This window comes from Vespula vulgaris, chromosome 7 (assembly GCF_905475345.1).
Source record: "Vespula vulgaris chromosome 7, iyVesVulg1.1, whole genome shotgun sequence".
Classification (NCBI taxonomy): Eukaryota; Metazoa; Arthropoda; class Insecta; order Hymenoptera; family Vespidae; genus Vespula; species Vespula vulgaris.
The window spans coordinates 3,393,024-3,414,892 of record NC_066592.1 but is presented as its reverse complement, the minus strand read 5'-3'; the positions used below and the strand labels follow the sequence as shown (position 1 = coordinate 3,414,892).

The 21,869-nt window shown below is 34.5% G+C and overlaps 1 protein-coding gene and 1 long non-coding RNA gene across 2 annotated transcripts in view; both read left to right on the top strand.

The window, feature by feature from the left end:
- The first annotated feature begins 462 nt into the window (after window positions 1-462).
- LOC127065189 (uncharacterized) lies at window positions 463-2,103 on the top strand. The gene is made up of 3 exons (XR_007781965.1): window positions 463-902; window positions 1,001-1,106; window positions 1,804-2,103. It is a non-coding gene; the product is annotated as an uncharacterized LOC127065189 (long non-coding RNA).
- An 895-nt stretch (window positions 2,104-2,998) lies between these two features.
- Window positions 2,999-21,869, top strand: part of LOC127065159 (acetylcholinesterase-like) — a 152,717-nt gene continuing 133,846 nt past the window's right edge. The window contains exon 1 of the mRNA XM_050997151.1: window positions 2,999-5,134. Within this exon, the coding sequence (XP_050853108.1) occupies window positions 3,985-5,134 (1,150 nt within the window). The 5' untranslated portion in view covers window positions 2,999-3,984. The remainder of the gene's footprint in view (window positions 5,135-21,869) is intronic.

Below are 21,869 nucleotides of genomic sequence, written 5' to 3'. Positions count from 1 at the left end.
TTAGAGAAACCTTGGTAATCACTTTGAGCACGGAAATGTCGCGCGAGATCGTGAGAGACGTTTCGTGGGATTTCACGTTTTAACGAGAAAAGAAATAGATACGAAATAGATCGTATTAGACATTAACAGAAAATCTTTCAATCAAATTTAATACTTGTCTCTTTTTTCTCTTTCTTTTCCAATTCGATATAACCCATGCTGTTTTATTACGCTGATTCGAGATAGCGCAAAGATAGATATAGCATATAAAAAATATACCTAATCATAATTTTTGTATTTAATTTGAATATTACAAATAATACATATATCCATGAGATTACGTAAGTACGTATTATTTGTATTCTTCAAAAGCAACGAACAAAAAGATCACAATGAATAAAGTATTGGTATAATTAATATTTATCAAGATTAAAGATTCGCTCGACATTCGCTAGATTCCGAAGGAACAGAGAGAACGAGAAGGAGAGAGAGAGAGAGAGAGAGAGAGAGAGAGAGAGAGAGAGAGAGAGTGAGATGGATGGTTTAGGAACGTGGAATCGTTGTTGGATCGTATGGTTCGGCATTGCGGCGAGATTAACTCGATATTACGAGGAGGGAAATACGCCGATAGCGTTCGAAACGTCGGATGGTCAAAGGAGGTGATGGTGGAGGTGGAGATAGTGAAGGAGGATGAGGAGGAGGAGGAGAAGGTGGTAGTGGTAGTGGTGGTAGTGGTCGTGGAGATGGAGGTGGAGGCCTTACAAAGATAGCTCGTTTTCAAATTGGCTCTGAGAGCCAATGATCGTTCGAGCACGTAATCGATGTAATTTAATGAATGACGGGCCGGTTTGCGCTCGAGCACACTCGTGAAGGAGAAGCCATAGTGAGAGCCTGTATTACGCGTACCATATCTATCTATGCATGTATGTATCTATGTCTGTAAACGTACGTACATACATACGTACGTACATATGTATCTACGTATATATACATATGTACATAAAGATACATCTATTCAAAGAGAGAAGAGGACTGTCGAATAGGCGCAGCCCGATGTCAGTCAAGGAATTAATCCACGAGACAAGATGTGAGGACGGGACTCCCAGAAACCCTTGGGAATCGTCGAGGTCGCGTTAGAATTATATTTCGTTTATGTATTCTACCTGCGACTTCCTCTTCTCTCGACCCTATCTATTCTCCCTCTCCTCCCATCACACCTTCTCCATACTCGTTCCAACTCCACCCCCTATTAATAATAACATCACGGATTTTGGACGTCTTTGCATGTTCCAAGTTATGCTTCAAGCTAACTTCCCAGATGTTGTTGTTCTGGATATCTTAACGTGTCTATTATGTTATGGAACAAAAAAAAAAAAAAAGAAAAAGTAAAAGAAAAAAATAAATAAAAAAAAAATAATAAAATAAAAGAGAGAAATAGAAGTCTAATAGAGAGAAGATGCGGATTAACGCGTTTAATTATTACATTGGTAATATCCAATAAATTTTGGTCTATCGTTAATCTTCCTTCGTTCGAACTCTATTCTTATTCGAACTCTATTTTTTCCTTTATACAATATATAGTCGAATCGTCGATCGTGTATATTTTGTACAGTTCGTCCGCTAAAGAATAATTATTAGAAAGTCTATCGATAGATTTGATTAAATAAGTATAAAGTCTGACCATATTACAACTCCGAACGTTGTTCGTATTCCGATATTAACTTGGATTTCGGAGACACGAGATCGAAACTTTCGACTTTGTTAGGTAACTTCTAGTTTCTGGATATCCCGGAAGTTAAACTCTTTTTGTAATTGTTGTTGTAGATGGTTCCATGATTCGATGAATGGCGAAGAGAGAACGAGAAAGAAGGGAAGAAAAGAGATTATATATATATATATTTTATACATATGTGTGTGTGTGTGTGTGTATATATATATATATATATATATATAAAATATATATACATAAAGTTCCAGGTGGTCGCACGCTAACTGGCAATATCCGCATGGAGCTGCGAGAAAATCCATTCACCGATATCTTCGTGTTCTCTAGCGCGTCTACTCCACTTCGTTAGGACTCATCGAGGCAAGGAGAAACGATGAGAATGGTGGAAGAGGAGGAGAAAGAGGAGGAGGAGGAGGAGGAGGAGGAGGAGGAGGAGGAGGAGGAGGAGGAGGAGGCACTAAGGGCCCCGGAAATCTCGCATTCCATTCGTTCGTTCTCATCTCTCGTGCCACGATTCTGGAATTTCGGACGGATCGATGAGTAGGTATTTGCTAATCACACGAAAAATGTATATCTTTATCACAATTCGTGTTGTCTATGAACGAATGATATAACTTGCATAGATATCGTTATGAATATTCGATTAAATCGACGCTTCGAGATCTTAACAAATGGAAATCCAATGGTTCTTTTTATAAAGAAAAGAAGTGATATGTTTATGAATATCACACGTATCGAAAACTTTATAAGCATACGTATAAATCAGATCAGAGTTCTTCTTCGAGTTCTTAGTGTAGCAACCCTTAAAAAATCAATGTCGACTGCTTGAGAAAAAGAAAAAAAAAGAAAAAGGTTCGATCGTTGCGTCTGAGAAAAATGAACGAACGACGATAATGTTGGCTGCTCGAAGGAAAAGTAAACATGTGAGAAACGTGACGAATGGATTAGAATTCGAGAGAGATGTTTTCGGTCGAAAATGACGTAACCTGCATCGCTAGTGTACAGGACAATAATCATCATCACGATCACCCATCAGCATCACCATTAGCATCAACACAACAGAGACAAAGGTAGAGACAGAGACAGAGATAGAGACAGAGACAAAGACAGAGACAGAGACAAAGACAGAGACAGAGACAGAGACAGAAGCAAAAGCAGAAGCAGTGGTAGAAGCAGAGGTAGAAGCAGAGCGACATCAGCAACAGCAGCGGCACCAACAGGAGCGGTGGTGAGCACCAGCACCGCCACTACCACCACCATCGACGCGCTACCTCCGCTTCGTACCACCTATGCCTCCTCGATCAGTCGACCCCGTGCAACGCGGCACGCCGGCCGCTGCGCGAACACGCGTCTCTGCTTCTGTACGTCCCTCATTATTATACTTCGAATCGTTTGAAAATTCTCGTATTTCGATAAACGACTTATCGTATCGCTATCAAGCTCGATATCGACGAAGAAAAGAGGAAGAGGAAGAAAGAAAGAAAGGCGAGAAAAAGGAAAAGAAGGAAGGAGAAAAGAAAGAAGAAAATATATAGGAGGATGCATGTGACGTAAGATAGAAAAAGGAAGAAAAAAATAAGGCGACGCCAATAAATTTGATTTTCGCGGGCTCCTCGGAGTATTTTTCCTCGGTGTATCGAGTATTCAAAAAAAAAAAAAAAAAGAGTGAGAAAGGAAAGAAAAATAAAGAGAGAGGGTGGGAGAGAGAGAGAGAGAGAGAGAGAGAGAAGAAAAAAAAAGGGAGGGAAGAGAGACGGACCGAGAGCGCGTGCGTGTGTATCGGGTGTGCGCGTGTGTAGGGTCGAAGGTTAGCGCGAGGGTAGCTAAGAAGGATCGTGCGTGAGAGAGTAGGTAGTGCTCGGTCGTCCCAACCGAACTGCTATCGGGAGTAAAAAAGTCTCTCGGGAATACGACGTAGCTGCGCTCCGAAGAGAGAGAGAGAGAGAAAGGATACGGTGGGAGAAGTAGATAGATAGATAGATAGGTAGATAGATAGGTAGGTAGATAGAGTGAGTGAGTGAGTGAGAGGGAGAGAGGGAGAGAGAGAGTGTGAGAGAGAATCGTGTGCGTCCGTACGCGCAAAAGCTGGTGCTCCCCCACTCGCTAACTTGTTGAGCCTCTCTCACGGGCCAAGCGTGCCGTGGCCCGGGTTTGTCGTCTGGTTTCGAGCGGTGCGCGCGAAAACGTACGTCGTTAACGTCCAGTAGAGAAGGAAGGGAATAGAAGGACACTGGGATAGAAAAAGAAAGGGAGGCGATTTCGGTGAGTGATCGTTCAAAATGAAAGCGATCGGTTCGTCGTTGATTATCGCACAGCTGGTGCTAGCACTAATCACGAAAAGTCTTGGCTTCGGTCGTCCCGATGTCCTCGGCCAACGCAACGACGTCCACGAGGATCCGCTCGTTGTCGAAACTACGAGCGGACTCGTTCGTGGATTCAGCCGTAACGTCGCAGTACGTGACGTCCATATATTTTATGGAATACCATTCGCAAAGCCACCGATTGGTCCTTTACGTTTTCGCAAACCATTACCGATCGAACCTTGGCATGGTGTATTAAACGCGACCGTATTACCCAATAGCTGTTATCAAGAACGGTACGAGTATTTTCCCGGATTCGAAGGCGAAGAAATGTGGAATCCTAACACCAATATATCCGAAGATTGTCTCTACCTGAACATCTGGGTACCCCAGAGAGTCAAGTTGAGGCATAAGGGCTCCGAACCGCCTGACAGCGCCGAGAGAAACGGCTTGCCGATACTCGTTTGGATTTATGGGGGTGGATTCATGACCGGTACCGCTACTCTCGACGTTTACGACGCCGATATAATGGCTGCAATGAGTAGCGTTATCATCGCCTCGATGCAGTATCGCGTCGGTGCATTTGGATTCTTGTATTTGAACAAACACTTTGGAAGTAATAGCGAAGAGGCACCAGGAAATATGGGTTTGTGGGATCAAGCATTGGCATTAAGGTGGTTGCGGGACAATGCCGCCGCCTTTGGAGGTGATCCAGACTTGATAACGATTTTTGGTGAATCAGCCGGTGGAAGCTCGGCGAGTCTTCATCTTATTTCTCCGGTAACCCGTGGCCTCGTACGCCGTGGCATACTTCAAAGTGGCACCCTCAACGCACCCTGGAGCTACATGACCGGTGAAAAAGCTCACGAGGTTGCGCGTGTCCTCGTTGACGATTGTGGCTGCAATTCTACCATGCTCCAAGAAAATCCAGCTCGTGTAATGGCCTGCATGAGATCCGTCGACGCCAAAACTATATCCGTTCAGCAATGGAACAGTTATTGGGGTATCCTGGGATTCCCATCCGCTCCAACTATCGACGGTATCTTCTTGCCTAAACATCCTCTTGATCTCTTACGCGAATCCGACTTCAAGGACACCGAGATTATCATTGGAAATAACGAGAACGAAGGTAAGGAAAGGATTAACAGTCGCATGCATACGCTTTTCTTTTCTCTTTTTCGTTTTTTTGCTTTTTCCTCATATAATAGCTAAGCCGATCTATAATCCATTTGATGTCCCAAGGCTTCTTTGGAAGATACCTTACAATATATATACGGATTTCCTTTTTAATTTTTTATTTCATCTAGACTAGTCCTAAAAGAGTTTGAAAATCGTTTATCGTCGATATATTCCTTTCTGATGCACGGCACGGATGAGCTATTATTTCATTCAGGAAACGAGCCGTATCATTCTGGCCTTTGGTACTTCGCGCGGCGCGGTTAACCAATCTCAACGAGTGTTTATCGCAAATTGACCATTAATTTAACTTCGCCCGAACGTTTTCGCCGTGGCTTTCGGACGCCAGTGGGGGGAGGGAGAGAAGGAAGAGACACGTAGAGAGTCAGTGAGAAAGAGAGAAAGCAAAGGACAGAGAGGGAGAGAGAGAGAGAGAGAGAGAGAGAGAAAGAGAGAAAAGAAGAAACTTCGAAGCTCCTCGAATCGAGTTAACTTTCATAAATTTATTACTATATACTCCCGTAGCTACTTTGTAAAAGTAAAGGTGAAGGGCGAACGTCGTTCTCTTCTTAAAAATCCAATTTATCTTTCTTGGTACAGGCACACCAACCGATTCATCGATCCACTCGGCACCTTTTAGTTTCGTTAAGAGAGATACAGAACTTTTTAAATCTTCTTCTTCTTTCCCTTTGCAAAGATCGAACTTTCCCACTAATATCTAATTTATATATAACCTACATAATATATATATATATATATATATATATATATATATACTATATAAAATATAATATATATTGTAAATATATATTTATATGTATATTTATATATTATATATATAATCGGCGATTAGAATCACCCTCCATTAAACATAGATAGTAATTATACCAGGAACTATGTTAAATGTATTTGTATGTACTACGTTTTGTATTAAACATTTCCTACAATATGTGATAATTAACTCTAGATAATGAAGAGACAAGTGTCTATCGGTGTTTGTAATTACGATCTCGCAGCAGTTATGCGATTATCTCTATATATGTATATATAGATGTGCTCAAGATAAAACTTTCTATGAATACAAATACAGATTTCTGAGAAACTTCTTGAAAGTGTCTTATTATTTAATATTTTTTAATCTTTCATTTGTTCTAACTTCACGTCTGGAGTTAATTGTTGCATTCTTTCTTATATCTAACAAGGTTTGTACAAGGCTTATCGTATCTAACTAAATCACATGTTTCGTCTCGGACAATTTGAAGTAATAGTGTTTACATGCCTTGTCAGATCCTTTTATTCCAACGTGTGGTTTTCTAATACTAACAATGGTTAAGTATAACATTTGTTTTTGAATCAATGTTATACATATATCCACAGGTGGTGAATGTGTATACGTACGTGCATGTGTTTTAATAATACATGCTGACATATGTACTATGACTATAATCCTGTATACAGGTTAGATACATATAGAATTTTATACAAGTCATTGATAAAAACGAAAAAAATCATTTATTATCTTATCAAGATTACGTTTTGTTTCACTTTTCAATAATATATAATTTACATGATTATACTTTTGATAATATAATTCGACGTGTTCAATATATTATAATACCATAAAAGAATATATTAACTCGTATATTTTAATAGGAAAAATGAAATCTTTTCGGCAAAGCTCGCAAATAAACAAGCAAGAAAGTAAGTAAACAAGCAAGCAAGCAAGCAAGCAAGCAAGCAAGCAAGCAAGCAAGCAAGCAAGCAAGCAAGCAAGCAAGCAAGCAAGCAAGCAAGCAAGCAAGCATGCACGTTTCGACGCGAATAAACTCATTTTGTATCTCGTTTCTTTCTCCTTTTTTTTTTCTTTTTTTTCCCCTTCCGAGATTAGGCTACTCCGAGCTGATAAATTACGAAAGAGAAGTCGAGTAGCGGTAGGTGAATAGTAGGAATGTACATCGTAGGTACTTACATACATGTACGACATACATATATAAACACATATAGCCATGTGTACATACATTTATACATACGTATATATGCATATACGTTACATACATATATATATATACATGTATATATATATATATATATATACATATATGTATGTACGTATGTAAGCTTATCACAGATTTTCCGCCGGCAAGGTTACGTGCCGTTGGAAAAATCGTGACGAAAACTACGAGCTTTCGGAATAACATCGTGAATTTGTCATTACCGTGTCTCGTCCCAACTGACCGAGAACATACGATCTTGTTAAGAGTTAGAGGTAACCGTCGCCGCTTTAATTCTCTCGTCCTGTTTCCATCTAAAACGAAAGCACACAGAACCTTTTCGTATCCGAATTTCATCGTCTTTGTTTTCGCTCGTTCGAGTCACACCGGATCATTAATAGTCGTTTCTCGCTTGGCGAAAGCTCAATTAAGCTTGCCCCACACCTTTCTCTCTCTTTCTCTTTCTTTCTCTCTAGCTATCCCTTTCTTCTCGTTGAATCTCTTTCACCTTTCTCATGAAATCAGAAGGCCCATTCTTTTTGCAGGAGCAATCTCATTGGAACGAAAACTTTTTTTTCTTTTTTCTTTTTTCTTTCTCATTTTTTTCCCTCCTACTCTTTTTCTTTCTTTCTTTCTTTCTTTCTTTCTTTCTTTCTTTCTTTCTCTCTCTTTTTCGATTTCTTCTTTTCTATCTCAGTCTCTCACTCTATCCTTCTCTGTTTTTATCCTTCCAGAAGGTTCATCACTACTCGAATAACGAAGAGAGAGAGAGAGAGAGATTTATAATATTTGCGATCTGGTCACGTAATACTCTCGAACGGAGCGATCCATGAATCAAAGGATAGGTTAATTAGCTGAGTTATAATCAAAAAAAGAAAAAAAGGAAAGAAAGAAGAAGAGAAGAGGAAAAAAAAGTATTCATACTCATCTTCAATATTCATTTCGCTTGACTTCTTTTTAGATATGCTATCTATTGGTTGTATTATTCTTCCTATTGCTTGTATTATTCTACCTATTGCTTGTATTATTTGTATTATTTGTAGAGTAAATATAGTGTAGGTAGATCGATCAATTTTGTATTTTCAATGAAAGAATATATATATATATATATATATATATATATATATATATGTATCAGTTTTGTAGCATGTTAAGGATCCGAAGGGATCCTTACGGTTACTGTATTTTACTTGAGTTAAAAGCACGAGAGTCAATAATAATTTATTGACAGTGATCAATAAGACGTTCGATACTTGACCGACCAGCTATCATTAATGTATAATATGTACCTACATACAGGGTGTACCAAAACTTTCCACGCGATATTAAATAGCAATTATTGTTTTCCGAAATTTTTTAGTTTAATTCTTCTTTTATTTTTTTTTGAGACAAATTTTCGGGCTTGAACAAAATCTGAAAAAAAAGAAGTAATTAATCTGAACGATCTTCAAAAGTAGAGCAATTGATTTTTAAAATTATTATGGAAACTTTTGGCACACTCAGTATATATGTACTTTTATGTATTTTTATTTTTGTCTATTGAATAATACGAAAACAAATAGGATTTAACTTACTTCGATCGAAATAATAATTCAAATTCACATCAAAATTTCATAATGTAAATTCTTTAATTTTTCACGTATATCCAAGTATCTGTTTTCAATTTAAGAATATGGAATAATTTATGTAGAATATAATTACGTGATTTCAAAATGAAAGAATGAAAGAAAATGAAAAGTGTTTATTCTCGTATCAATCAAAGTCGACGATATTTTCGAAAACATGTACTTGCATTTCACATTTATATAAATATTATACACACACACACACACACACACATGTATACAAGTATTTCGTAATCGATATAAATAAGATAAATTATTCAACTGTCCTATAAAACAGTTTTTAAATAACTACGAATCTTTTCTACTCTCAACGTTTTATAATAAAATCATTGCAAATCTTGTGATCGTGCAACTATCGTTAAACACATATAAACACATTTTTTAAATTATGAAATTTGAAGTAGATGATAAAGAATTTTTTTTTCTCACTCTTCTTCTCTTTTATTCATGTAATATACGAATACCTACGTTCATTTAACAACAGGACTTTATGAACCCTTCGTTAAGGGTCTATTCGTCGTTAGTGGGATCGATATATAAGAACATTGTGTGTCGAGGAGAAACAAGGTTGTTATTTAAGCAGAGAGGACGAAAAACGATTTCGTTATATTAGATTCGCCTTGTCTTTATCTATTGGTCTCGATACGTCAATCCGATGTTCTGCCTTCGTAAAGAATAATTGACATCGTTCAATAATACCGTGAGAGATTCGAAAGAGATGTGAGTATATTCGTTAACCAATGCTCAATCAAAATGGTTTTAAGATAGCATCGAGAAAAAGAAAAGAAGCATAATTTATTCCAATGAAAATATTGATCTGGTATAAATAGAAAAAAGAAAAATAAGAAGAGAGAGAGAGAGAGAAAATTTGCAAGATAATCAAAATAAACACGAAGCATAATATTTAGTACAATAATTATTAGTACTATAGTAAAGATTATAATGTTTATTATGAAAGAGAGAAAGGTATTAAACATAATTTATGTATCTGAGTATTATCTCAGTATAGAAAATGAACAAAATAATAATCAAATAAATATAAAACATTTATGTATTAGAGAAATTGTTATTATGATAGTAATAATACATATATACATACATACATATATATATATAATATATAATAATGATCATATTACATTACTATAATGACCATATTACATTACTATAACGATAATATTAACTTTTATATTACGAAAAATATAGACAGATAGACAGAGATAAACAAAGATAGGAACAGAAAGATTCATCTTTGATGAAACGAACTACATAAAATGAATTGCTTTTGTGTATTATCTAAAGCGTGTTTTATCATAGATCGAACGAACTAACTCTACTACTATCCTCTTTCTCTTTCGTATAGTCCGCTTTAAGCTAGAGACGGAACTGAGGTCATGTTAATTGATTGACGTTCCACGCCGACCTTCCCTCTAACAAGCAAGCGCTGCTACCTCGTTCTCGTTATTTCCGTATTCTCGACGCCTACGTGGTGCGCGCGCGTACATACATAGGTACTTACATACGAGAGGGAGAGAGAAAGAGAGAGAGGGAGGGAGAGGAAGAAGGAGAGAGAGAGAGAGAGAGAGAGAGAGAGAGATGTCATCGTTCCTATATAAATATCTATCATAGATATGCTAGAGATGTAGCATCGGATTTTTACCAGTGATTTTTCGCACTCGCGAACGATATCATTGTTTATATAAACTTTTTATTACGTACATACACACGTCCATACGTAGATAAATATTTGTTACAAATATTTGTTTATACGAATACAATATGCATATAAGTAGACGTATTTATGTTTTATTTGAACCCGAGTAAGTAGGATATACCTCTGTGTGTATTTCAACAGGCGGGACTCGACCGTTTTATTAGAAATGAAATATGAAATAACAAAGTAATAAAAAGTAATATAAAATATTAATCCGAATAAATTGGGACGTGATCTGTCAAAAAGAAAAAAAAAGAAAAGAAAAAAAAAAAAAAAAAAAGGAAGAAAAAAAAAGTTACTACCTTTTTTTTTCGTACGGACGGAAAATATACGGCGGGTTCGTTAAAGTTATTATGAATTCGTTTAAAGCTACCGAAATTTTCCAGATATTATACGAGCTGCTCTCGATGAAGCGTCACGTATTTGTATATATCTTTACATATTATCATGGTATCCTATCATCGTGCATGTGTTCGTAAAGCTTTTATCGCTCGAAGGTCATTTATATAAACTTTTCATTAATTCGAATATCTATGCAAAAATAAAAGTGTTTTTTTTTTTTTACCAGTGAACGTGATCGCTTTTTACAATGTAATAGAATGTTGCCGATATTAGATTGGAACGAATGATTTCTCATTTATAAATTTTTATTTAACATTTTAAAGCTCTCTCTTTCTCTCTCTCTCTCTCTCTCTTTCTCTTTCTTTTTTTCTCTCATTAGTAAAAATATCAACCTAAACATTTTTTTTATTATATATTATACACAGATATATATATATATATATGTATATATGTATATATATAAATTGAAATGGAAGAAACATTAAAAAATTATCTGATTATTAAATTATAATGTACGAGAACAAATCGTTCGATGGCAACGTGGACACAACATTTTTTTTTTATTAATAGAATCGAATGTTTGTGCGTGTTCGTATATTTAATCAATCAAATAGTATGACGTATTGCAAAATATTTTAAATATGTGAATTATAATTTTACTTTTATTATTCCTCATTAATACGAAATGAAATATGGTAAAAAGGCATTACTCGGTTTCCATATATTAGCGTAGTAAATTTTATGCCCTCATCCATCCGAACCGATATCGTTGAACTAAAGCGCAATTGTCGGTAATATTTTTGCAAATTGCTCGGTCGGCCGTATCTTGGACTAGGTCGAGCGTTAACGAACGACGCTTTTAATTTCAATTTACGCGCAGAACATACATATTTCAAAAGAACGTTAAAAATCTGAGAGAGAGAGAGAGAGAGAGAGACAGAGAAATAGAAAAATTTAAAAGAAAAAAAAAATGATGCGATTCTTATAAAATTATATAATATATTCAACATGAATATTTATCATTAATTCAAAGAAAAAATTCTTTACGTATAATCTTATACTTAAATCTCCATTAATTTTATTCAATAACGTTAGCACAAGAAGAAAATAATTTATCTCATTATTATTCGAGCAGAAAGTATGTATATCATATAAATATATACGTAAATGTTTCTTTATTTAATACAATTCAACGAGCTGAATATTTGATTTGATTTTTTTGCAAAAGACTTTTTTTAACCCTAACATTTGTTCATAACTCATCGTCAAAGTTAAAAACGAATTATATCGTATTTTTATATATTATATCGTTGATACGAATTTTCACGAAATATTTCCAAAAATTATGAAATAACTTGAAAAGGTGCGACTAGATTCGTATTAAAAGTGTGATCGTAATCATAAACGAGGTTCACTAACGTCGCCAGTGATTATTGTTAGTAAGTGAAAGTGATATTTTTAATTAGTCCGCAGGTACGTTTGTAGGGAACTCGTTTCATCGGACTATTAGTCGTAATACATAATTAAAATTTGCCAGAGATGAAACGCAACTTCATGCAGCACTCGTATTTGGGGTAATCGTAGCCACAACCAACGTTGTGATATATATATATATATATATATATATATATATATATATATATATATATACAGAGAGCCAACCCTGCGGGTACCTACAATCTCAGCTTACAAACCGCATCTATCAGATAATTAAATGGGTCATAAGATGCTTTTTAGAAAGGAGCACTCCGTTGATTATTATTTTTCCTTTCCAATCTGAGAGAGCTCCTTTACGAGAGTTAGAGCAAGAAAGAGAGAAAGAGAGAGAGAGAGAGTCTATGTGTATGTATATGTTCTTTTTCATCGAGATACGTATCAAAAGGACAGTGAAAATAACGTTCACGTACATACGAATGTTAAGCCGTCGTTACTCCATAAATAATATTATATTTGTATAACATTGAGTACATTGACGTATCGTTAATAAATGATTATTTCGATACTTTACTCTCTTTTGCTGAGATTTTATTCATTTGATCATTAATGCAATATAAAGATACTTCAATATTACTTACTCATATTATATTTTATTTTATTATTACGATATTTTTATTGTTCGCGAGATATTTGATATCTGTTTTCGATAAGCGATAATAAGGAAAATATTATTAATTAGAATATGATTGGTAATGAAAAAAAAGAGTTATTCGAAACCTTATTACTCGAGGATGTATATTGAGTCCATCGATTAATTTATTATTCAATTAACTCGTTAATATTTTTTCTTTTCTTTTTCTTTTCTCAATGATTTTCTTTCCTTTTTTTTTTTTCTTTTTGGTGATTTTTCATAAAGAAGGATAAGGATCGTTTTAACGTATCGATCAACTTACTTACGTACGCGTGAACATTTAACGAAGCAACCTTGTTAGAAACAGCTGTTATGAGTTACAACGTGCCGATAAATGAATTATTTATCACGTTTTCGCGTAGAGTTTGGCTTGCTGAAAATTACGAAGTTAATAAAGGTGTTGGATGCGCACGAGTAGGCACCACCGAAGGTAGGTAGATGGGTATATACATACCAACGGCGCTTAGGGAAATCATGCGAGCATTCGCACGGATTTTGTGCTTCCTCCATAATTTATGCTACGCAATGGCACGAACGAAAGTCTCTTGGTTAAATTGGACTAAGTTACTTTCGAGCCATTATCGTTCTACGTTCCTTTGTTCCCCCTCTCTTTTCATCCCTTACTCGTTCATCCCTTCACTCCCTACCTATTCAACGTCGAAATTTTTTAAACTACTTTCAACGACTCAGAGCTCGACAAAATTCTTCTTTATTTACCGAAGAGAAAAAATAGAATAAATAAATAAATAAATAAAAAAGAAGAAAAAACAAATGTCTACTTCGAAATATAATTTCATTATTTTTCTCAGACATTAGGTATAACATGTAAAAAGGAAAAAAAAAAAATATAACACGAACAATGTTTAATCTCTCAAGCGTTTTTGAACCTTCTCATTTCATCGAAGTACTTCTCATAATTAACCTTTTGACTACGGTGAAATTGACTATGAAGTTATTTGTGTATCGCCGACTAGATTGTTCTACCGCGAAATGCATTAAAACGTATTCCGCGGTAGATCGATATTTCGTTATCTTCGTACTATACAATTAATACATATTTGATATACGTACTTGAATTAACATAAATCAACGTTGAGTTGAGTTACGAATATTTTTTTATAATATTTCCATATGCAAAATTGGATACAACCGAAGGGTCCACCGCATGCACACATCTGACGAAGCAAACCGAGTTAAGTAAATATTTACAAATATTTTGTAACTACCAAGGAGGAACAAGTCAACCATTACGTTGGTTCATTTTTCGCTTGAAAAACGTCGCTCAGAGGGACGCCCATTGTAGTAGAGTTTCTTTTCAAAAAAAAAAGAAGAAAAAAAAAGAAAAAAGAAAACTAACTTTTAATCGGAAGCCAACTAGCGCATAATAATAGTTAAAATATTTAACAATATAGAACATGACTATCTCGTCTGGTCGGATCGATGAAGTAGTAAATTCTTAAGATATAAAATTATCGATTTTTTGGCTTGGCTCTAGCACGTTGAACGATCTTCAACTTTGTTGAGAGAAATTGTGGTGACCCGAGAATCTTCACTTAACCGTGTCATGCCCGGAACTTAGAGAAGAGAGCTCGACGTCGACGACGATCTTATATCCTAAGACTGAGAGAAAGAGAAAGATATAGAGATAGAGAGAGAGAGAGAAAGAGAGAGAGAGAGAGAGACAGAGAGAGATAGTAGGTAGAGTAACACGAAGAAGAAGAGACGTCAGTCAACCTTTAAGAGAAAATAGGAAACGTGTGGTCTATTTTTTCTTTTTTTATTCTCATTTTTCTCTGTACCTTTCTCTTTCTCTCTCTCTCTCTCTTTCTCTCTTTTTCTCTTCTTCTATTTCCTTCTCCATTCCTTCTCTCAGCAACTTCTTGAAGGTGAACTTCGACGGACAGGAGAATGTCGTGCAGCGGAAGTCGACTCCACTCCATCCGATTTCGAAACGAAAATTGAGACGTACGTACATACATACATACATACATACATACATACATACATACATACATACATACATACGTACATGAAAGTAAGGAGCTGGAAGGAGCATCCTCAACGAGCTCCGAGCTTGTTTATCTACTGCCTTTTAGAACTTTGCTCTTTCTATCTTTTGCTATCTCTTTCTCTTTCTCTCTTTCTCTGGTGATCTATTTTTCTTTTTATTTCTTCTCTCTCTCTCTCTCTCTCTCTCTTTCTCTCTCTCCTCTCCCTTTTTTTCTTTTCACGACATATTTTACTTACTCTCCGCATTTGTACTTTACATAACAATGCTCTAGACCGTTGGTTCCTTCTATTTGATCGCAATACATTTTTTTTTCTGTTTGTTTTGTTTTTTTTTTGTTTGTTCGTTTTTCTTTTCTTTCTTTCGTGTCTCACGTTTATTTATTTCACGCACTGGTACGTGCACATGGTAAAGCTCCTAAAAGCTTTTGCAGGGACTTTTGTAAAGACGAAAAAAAAAAAGAAAGAAAATTTGTCGAAAAAGTCAAATCGAAAGAAAGATCAATCGATTATTAATATCGCCTAGGGACTTTTGGTCCACTCTCGCGCTCTCTTAAAATTTTTTTTATTAGACTCTCCGTTTTTTCGACGTAATTAGTACAAAATGGATATGATTTATTTATTAAATCCTGAAAGAATCCCGATACGTGAAATAAAGGAAGCTATTTGTTTATCAGTTTTAAGATTATTCAAATATCGCATTTATTCTTTTTCTTTTTTTTTTTTTCTTTTTACATAGAAAAAAGCTGTGCTTGCGTCAGTTAATAACATCGTTTTACCTTTAAAAGAACCCAGTAGAGCTATCAAAGGCGCTCGAGTTATTAGGTAATCTTGAATGAAAAAAAGAAAAGACCGTGAAGGTTCGCGAAACGAATTATGAATAAAATATTTCGATCGATCGGCTATCGTGGAACGATTTTACGCGACCTTGAACTTTTCTTCCAGGTTGCTTTCGATTCGACAGAGGTCGAACGATCAAATTGAACTAAGAGACCTCGTATTTTAGCGACATTGTATTTAAATGAATACTTCTATAGTAAATGATATCGATGCTTTCTTCGAATCATAAAGTTCAAGCCTTTCTACATTCTTTTTATTTATTTATTTTTTCTCTTCGTGACTTTAAAATTATCTCCGTTCGACGATACGCATAAGTTTGCGAAAACGAGATTAAAATCGAGACGTAGAAAGCGACGATTTATGCTTCTGGGATGGGGGTGGGTATGGAAGTCTTAAATTCGTCGAAAATTTACGAGCTTTTATACACTTTATTTTTTTTTGCTTTTTTTTCTTCTCTCTCGTTAGCAGTTATCCATTATTCGCGAGGACAAGCCTTATCACGATGATCAACGTTAGATAGTAATATAATTCCTTGGTTAATATCTTTTCTTTTGGAGTTTACTTTTCTTCTCTTTTTTTTTTATCATACTTTCGAGAGAAAAGAAAAGAAAAGAAAAGAAAAGGAAAGGAAAAAAGAGAAAGAAGAACTTTCTTCCGTTCTGATAAAAAAGACGAAACGCACGCGTTAGAGAGAAATTTTATTATTAAGAGCGTACGTGTTTGAGTATGGGATTTAAATAATTCGTTGGAAACATCGATGACCATGTACTTCTTCGAAAATTGTTTTCCTTTCTTTGCTTTTAACTCGTACAACTCGAGTAGCTTTTTCCGTCTCTGAGGCGATACCATTAACCCTAGAACAATGGTAATCCTTTCAGAATGGTACCGAGCAGCTGGGAGTACTTCCCGATCCAATTTTCGTTCCACTAGGAAAAAGAGAAAGTTAGAGTAGCTTTAGTACTCTGAGCGAATGAACATGTTCACGCGTGTACGTACAGATGGATAGATATGTATATATGTGTAATATAATATGTAATATGTATCACTACGTAGAAAGTGATAGATCAAGATTTAATTATAATGTCCTAAATAATTTTTGTTTCTTCAAATATTTATTCACGTTCTTTTTGTAAACGAAATTCTTTCTTTGTTTTTTCTTTTATTTATTTTTTTTTTTTTTGATATTTATCTTATCACTAAATGTCTCTTTTTTTTTCTTATTTATTTTTTCTCTAATAACCGATCATAAACTTTGATGATAACCATGTTAAAGAACCGCAAACATTGCAGCCAATCTCAATGAGATAGGAGATTACTTGTTTGTATAAATACTCGATAGTAAATATAACACGTTGGCTCAGTGAAATTTTAGATGATATTCAATCTCAAGTTTGACGATAATAGAAGGAAAGTTTCCATCTCAGATGGGAAATATCTTAATTATTAGCTTCAGCGTTAGATTTAAGATCATCAATGAATATCGATAAACTTCTATTTTAGAATTTTCTTCGATCAAAACATCGATCGTTATATATTCGTTCGAATTATTTTCTTTCTATACGATTAAATTTCTCTAATAAACAATATGCTAGAGGATGCACTCGATTTTTATTTTTTAATTCAATGAAAGAGAAGAAAATATATTTCGAGTGGATAACATTGAATCGAGCTTCTTTGATCGTTTCTTTTATAAAAATTACTTATGCAAATAATCGTAAATCTTAAATTTGAATATTTATACATTGGAAAAAAATTCATCAAATCGATTATCTTTTCTTTTCTTTTCTTTTCTTTTTTTTTTTAATTGTTAAAAATAAAGATAATTTAATACGTCCGCTTTGCAAAAAGTACGAGATACATTTTACATAATACTTACACATTTACTATTATATATTTCTGTCTATTAAATATCTATAAGTTAATTATAAGTAAATTATAAATATTACTAATTAGAGCCAGATGTTAGTATATTTTATTAAAAGAACAATTTAACGGGATTGTCCTTTAATATTCGAATAAGTTCGATACGTTTTACTGTGAACGAATTCGTTCGTACTTTTTAAACCTTCTCATAGAACTGAAATAAGTTGGAGAGAAATTAATGGCTGACATGTGAAAGGAGCCGAAAGCGGAAGGGTTAGAAGATTTCGCGTAGCTTTTGAGAGAACGATCCTAATTTATTTAACGTGAGAGGGAAATGTGTGTAACGAGCACGTACGGAAGTGAAGAAGAATTTCAGAAGAAAACGGTCTATGTTCTTTCTCTCTTGCTCTCTTTTTCTCTTTTTCTCTTTTTCTCTTTTTCTCTTCTTCTTTTCTTTTCTCTTCCTTTACGCCTCGTCCTGGCATAATATCAGGTCGGAAGTGCAGCTTGGAGAATGATTTGCATGCGACGTTGCCCGCGGAATTTTAAAGAAGCAGAGAAAGTAGCACCCCCATTCCCATATTCTCCTACCCCTTTTCAACCCTTTCCAACCCCTCCCGACCCCATACGACCCCATCCCTCAATTGAAGATGCAGGTATGCGCGTACATCTTTAAAGTACTCGAACTCGCGCCAACGACGTGATTTATCTAATTTAAAAAAAAAAAAAGAATTAGAATATTCCGTGTTATAAAAAGAAGAAAGGAAAAAATTAAGAAGACAAGAAGAGAGAAAAAAATAAAATAAAAGAATTAGAGAACGAGAAAGAAATGAACGTTTTAATCGAAACTACTCCAATTTTGTTCACATTGAGAGAAACAAAGTATTATCTTTTTAAATCTGTACAGACAAATTATTTTGTTATTTTATATCGGCGAAGAGAAATGGGAAAGGAGCTTTTTTTCTTCATTCTTCTTTTTTTCTTTTTCTTTCTTTTTTTTTTTTTTTCTTTTTCAAGAAAAAAAATTTACGACCGAGCACGTAGAGAAACGTAGAAATCTGTTTTTCTTTCCTTTCTTCTTTTTTATTTTTTCTTTCCATCTCTAAACAAGCCTCGCTTTGAAAAAATAATTTTTGTTTTTTGTACGATCGGGAGGATGAGATTTATTCTTAAAAAAAAAGAAAAAAGAGAGAGAGAGAGAGAGAGAGAGAGAATAAAAAAAGAATAAAAAAAAAATAAAGTAAAATAAAAAATGAAACATAAAAAAAATAAAACAACAGAAACGACCAAAAGAGGAAAAAAAAAGAAAAGACGAAAAAAATTACTCACTATCGTTCGCAAAAAGTTGTTGATATATTTTTTTTCTCTTTTTCGTTTTTCTTTTTTTTTTTTTTTTTCTTTTTATTCTTCCTCACATCCGTTAAAACTTTTTCGAGAAAAAGTTTGACGTTGTAATATTTTTCGGAAAATCTCCGAGGGTTGGAAAAATATTTTTCATCTCGAAAGGAGAACAATTTCTTTTTCCTTTTGTTTTCTCCTTTCTTCTCTGATCTTTTTCTTTTTGTTAATGTTTCTGAGGCACGCCCTTTAACAGGAACATTATATAATTTCGAACTTCTTCTTACGGTGGTTACGTAACAGGCTGAGTATGATGACGTACGCGTACGTGTAATTACAGATAATCGATATATTAAACGGTAACGTTCGGAAACAGCCGTTATTCGGATAATTTTGATTCGAAGCGCGACGCGTTCGAAATACGCTTGTTCTCTCACGTACCAAATTGAGCTCGTGCTTTGTACACGTTAAAACATCCATCCTTTTAATCGGACGATCGAGTTTTATAGATCGTCCGGTGCTTGTCAACCTGTATGCTTTTTCGACGCATCAATAAGAGCAATCGAAAATACAAAAAAAAAAAAAAGAAGGAAAAAAGTTGCATGCCTAGATCGTGTTTCTCTCTCTCTTTTTATTTTCCTTTTTTTCTTTAATTTTGTTTTTTACATTTTCGAAGATCGCTAGGAACGTTCGAAAAATCTATAATTCCAACATCAAACCTATTAATAAATTTTGCCAGTTCGAACGGTTCGCGTAAGAACGCCCTTATATTTTTATTTTCAATATTATTAATACACTCGCGTAACGTTTGATTAATTAATTATTGAGAATAAGAATAATGTATGAATGTAGAACAATAATACCAATTAATTTCGTTGAATTTATAATACGAAAGAAGTAAGGTTAGAACAAATATTGAATATTTTACAATATCAAATATACAAATAGGAAGGAAAATGTCCAAGTATGTACATATATTAATTAATGTAATTCATTGTTTCTATCCGTAATTTTATCGATAAACTTTGGAATATTTTTATTTAAAAAGATATAACTTTGATATCGCCAATTCTTTCAGCCGTTATTCGCAAGGTAGAAAATATAAGAGGAATGCATCCGTTCGAGATTTTTCATTCGAATTGGCAAAAAATGTAGTTTCGCGAACAGATCGTGTATGGAGAGAGTAAGCGATCTTTCTCTCTTTCTCTCTCTCTCTCTCTCTCTCACACATAAACATACATACTCTCTCTTTCTCTCTCTCTCTCTCTCTCTCTCTCTCTCTCTCTTTCTATCTTTTTCGAACGATGCAGATAAAGGTATCTACGGACTCCCGTCGTTGGTTTGCTATATAGATAGATAAAAGTATGTAGGTAGAGATGCAGTAGGTGTAGTATACCGATCACTGGCAAAACGCCAACGGCACCGTGTTTTCTCGATACGTTATATTCGCTTGGCGTTTCGTTGGATATAGAGGAATCGAACGCATATAGAATGTTGCCTGTGTCTCGTTAGCATATATTGTCACTATATATCTATCCAATACATATATTTATATCTGTAGGATGTACGATATACGTAGATGTATAATATATTTATACATTATGTACATACATACATACATATATATATATATATATATGTGTTATATACCACTATTACCTGTGGTCCATTGTCACTATCATTGTCACTGTCATTACACCTTTCGCGCTTCCTCTAGATTTCACGGCTAAACTTATTCTCTATATCGTGTTGAAAACTTTATCATAGAGAAATTTATTCCTCGAGTTTTCTCGATTGAATTCGATTTTTATTCGCTCGCCGTAGAAACTAGATAAATGAAATATTCTTTTTAAGTTTAAACATTAGATACATGTCATCGTACGATACTGTATTTAGAATTTTTTTTTGGATTTTGTAGTTATTCATTGGAAGTTTATTATTAGATTTGGAAATATGAAATGATTCTGTACGATCGTAATTTCCATGTTATGTCATGGTTCAATGTCATCGTCGTTGTCATCATCGTCGTCGCTACCGTCGTCGTCGTCGTCATCATCATCATCATCATTGCCAATATCGATAATTCTTAACACATCAAAAACACTCACGATTGTTATCGACACCCGTCTAAATCACAAACGCGGGCTCGTTCACGTCGTTTATATACGAACTGGTCAAAATCCGTGTAACCACCGTTTGGCTACGTGTTGCTTCGACATTGTTGTTATCCCTGACCATCACTTGTCCATTGCTTAGCGGCGTCATTTCCATTACAAATTTCTATTGTTTTGATGATATCACTATATGTATACTATACAATATATATATATATATATATATATATATATAGAGAGAGTGAGTTAATGAATCGTGCTTTGAAACAATAAGAGTTTTTGTCGTTTAGATTGTAAAGTAAAAAAAATAAAAAATTCCAATTGCAAGCCATTGTAAAAAAAGAAAAAAACAAAGAAAAATAAAAAGAGAAAGAAAAAGAAAATGAAAACGAATGAATCATGCCATTGGAGTTAAAAAGACGTGTTATACATTCGATCTGCACGGTGTCATTTGTTTCCATATTAAAATAAAATTAAAAAAAAAGATTTAATTCTTTTTTTTTTACTTATTGTCAAATTTATATACGAATTTCTATTATCATTTAGTACGATTATTATATCTCTTTTCTTATCTTTTTTTTTTTTTTTTTTTATTCGATGGTTAAATTTCGATTATAAGTCGATCGTTCAACGAGCATTCTGTTAGTTTGATCGAGCTTGTCCATTTAGCAGCTCTTTCGTATATACATTGTAAAGGGTAGGGTTCAATTGTTCCCTAACATCTGT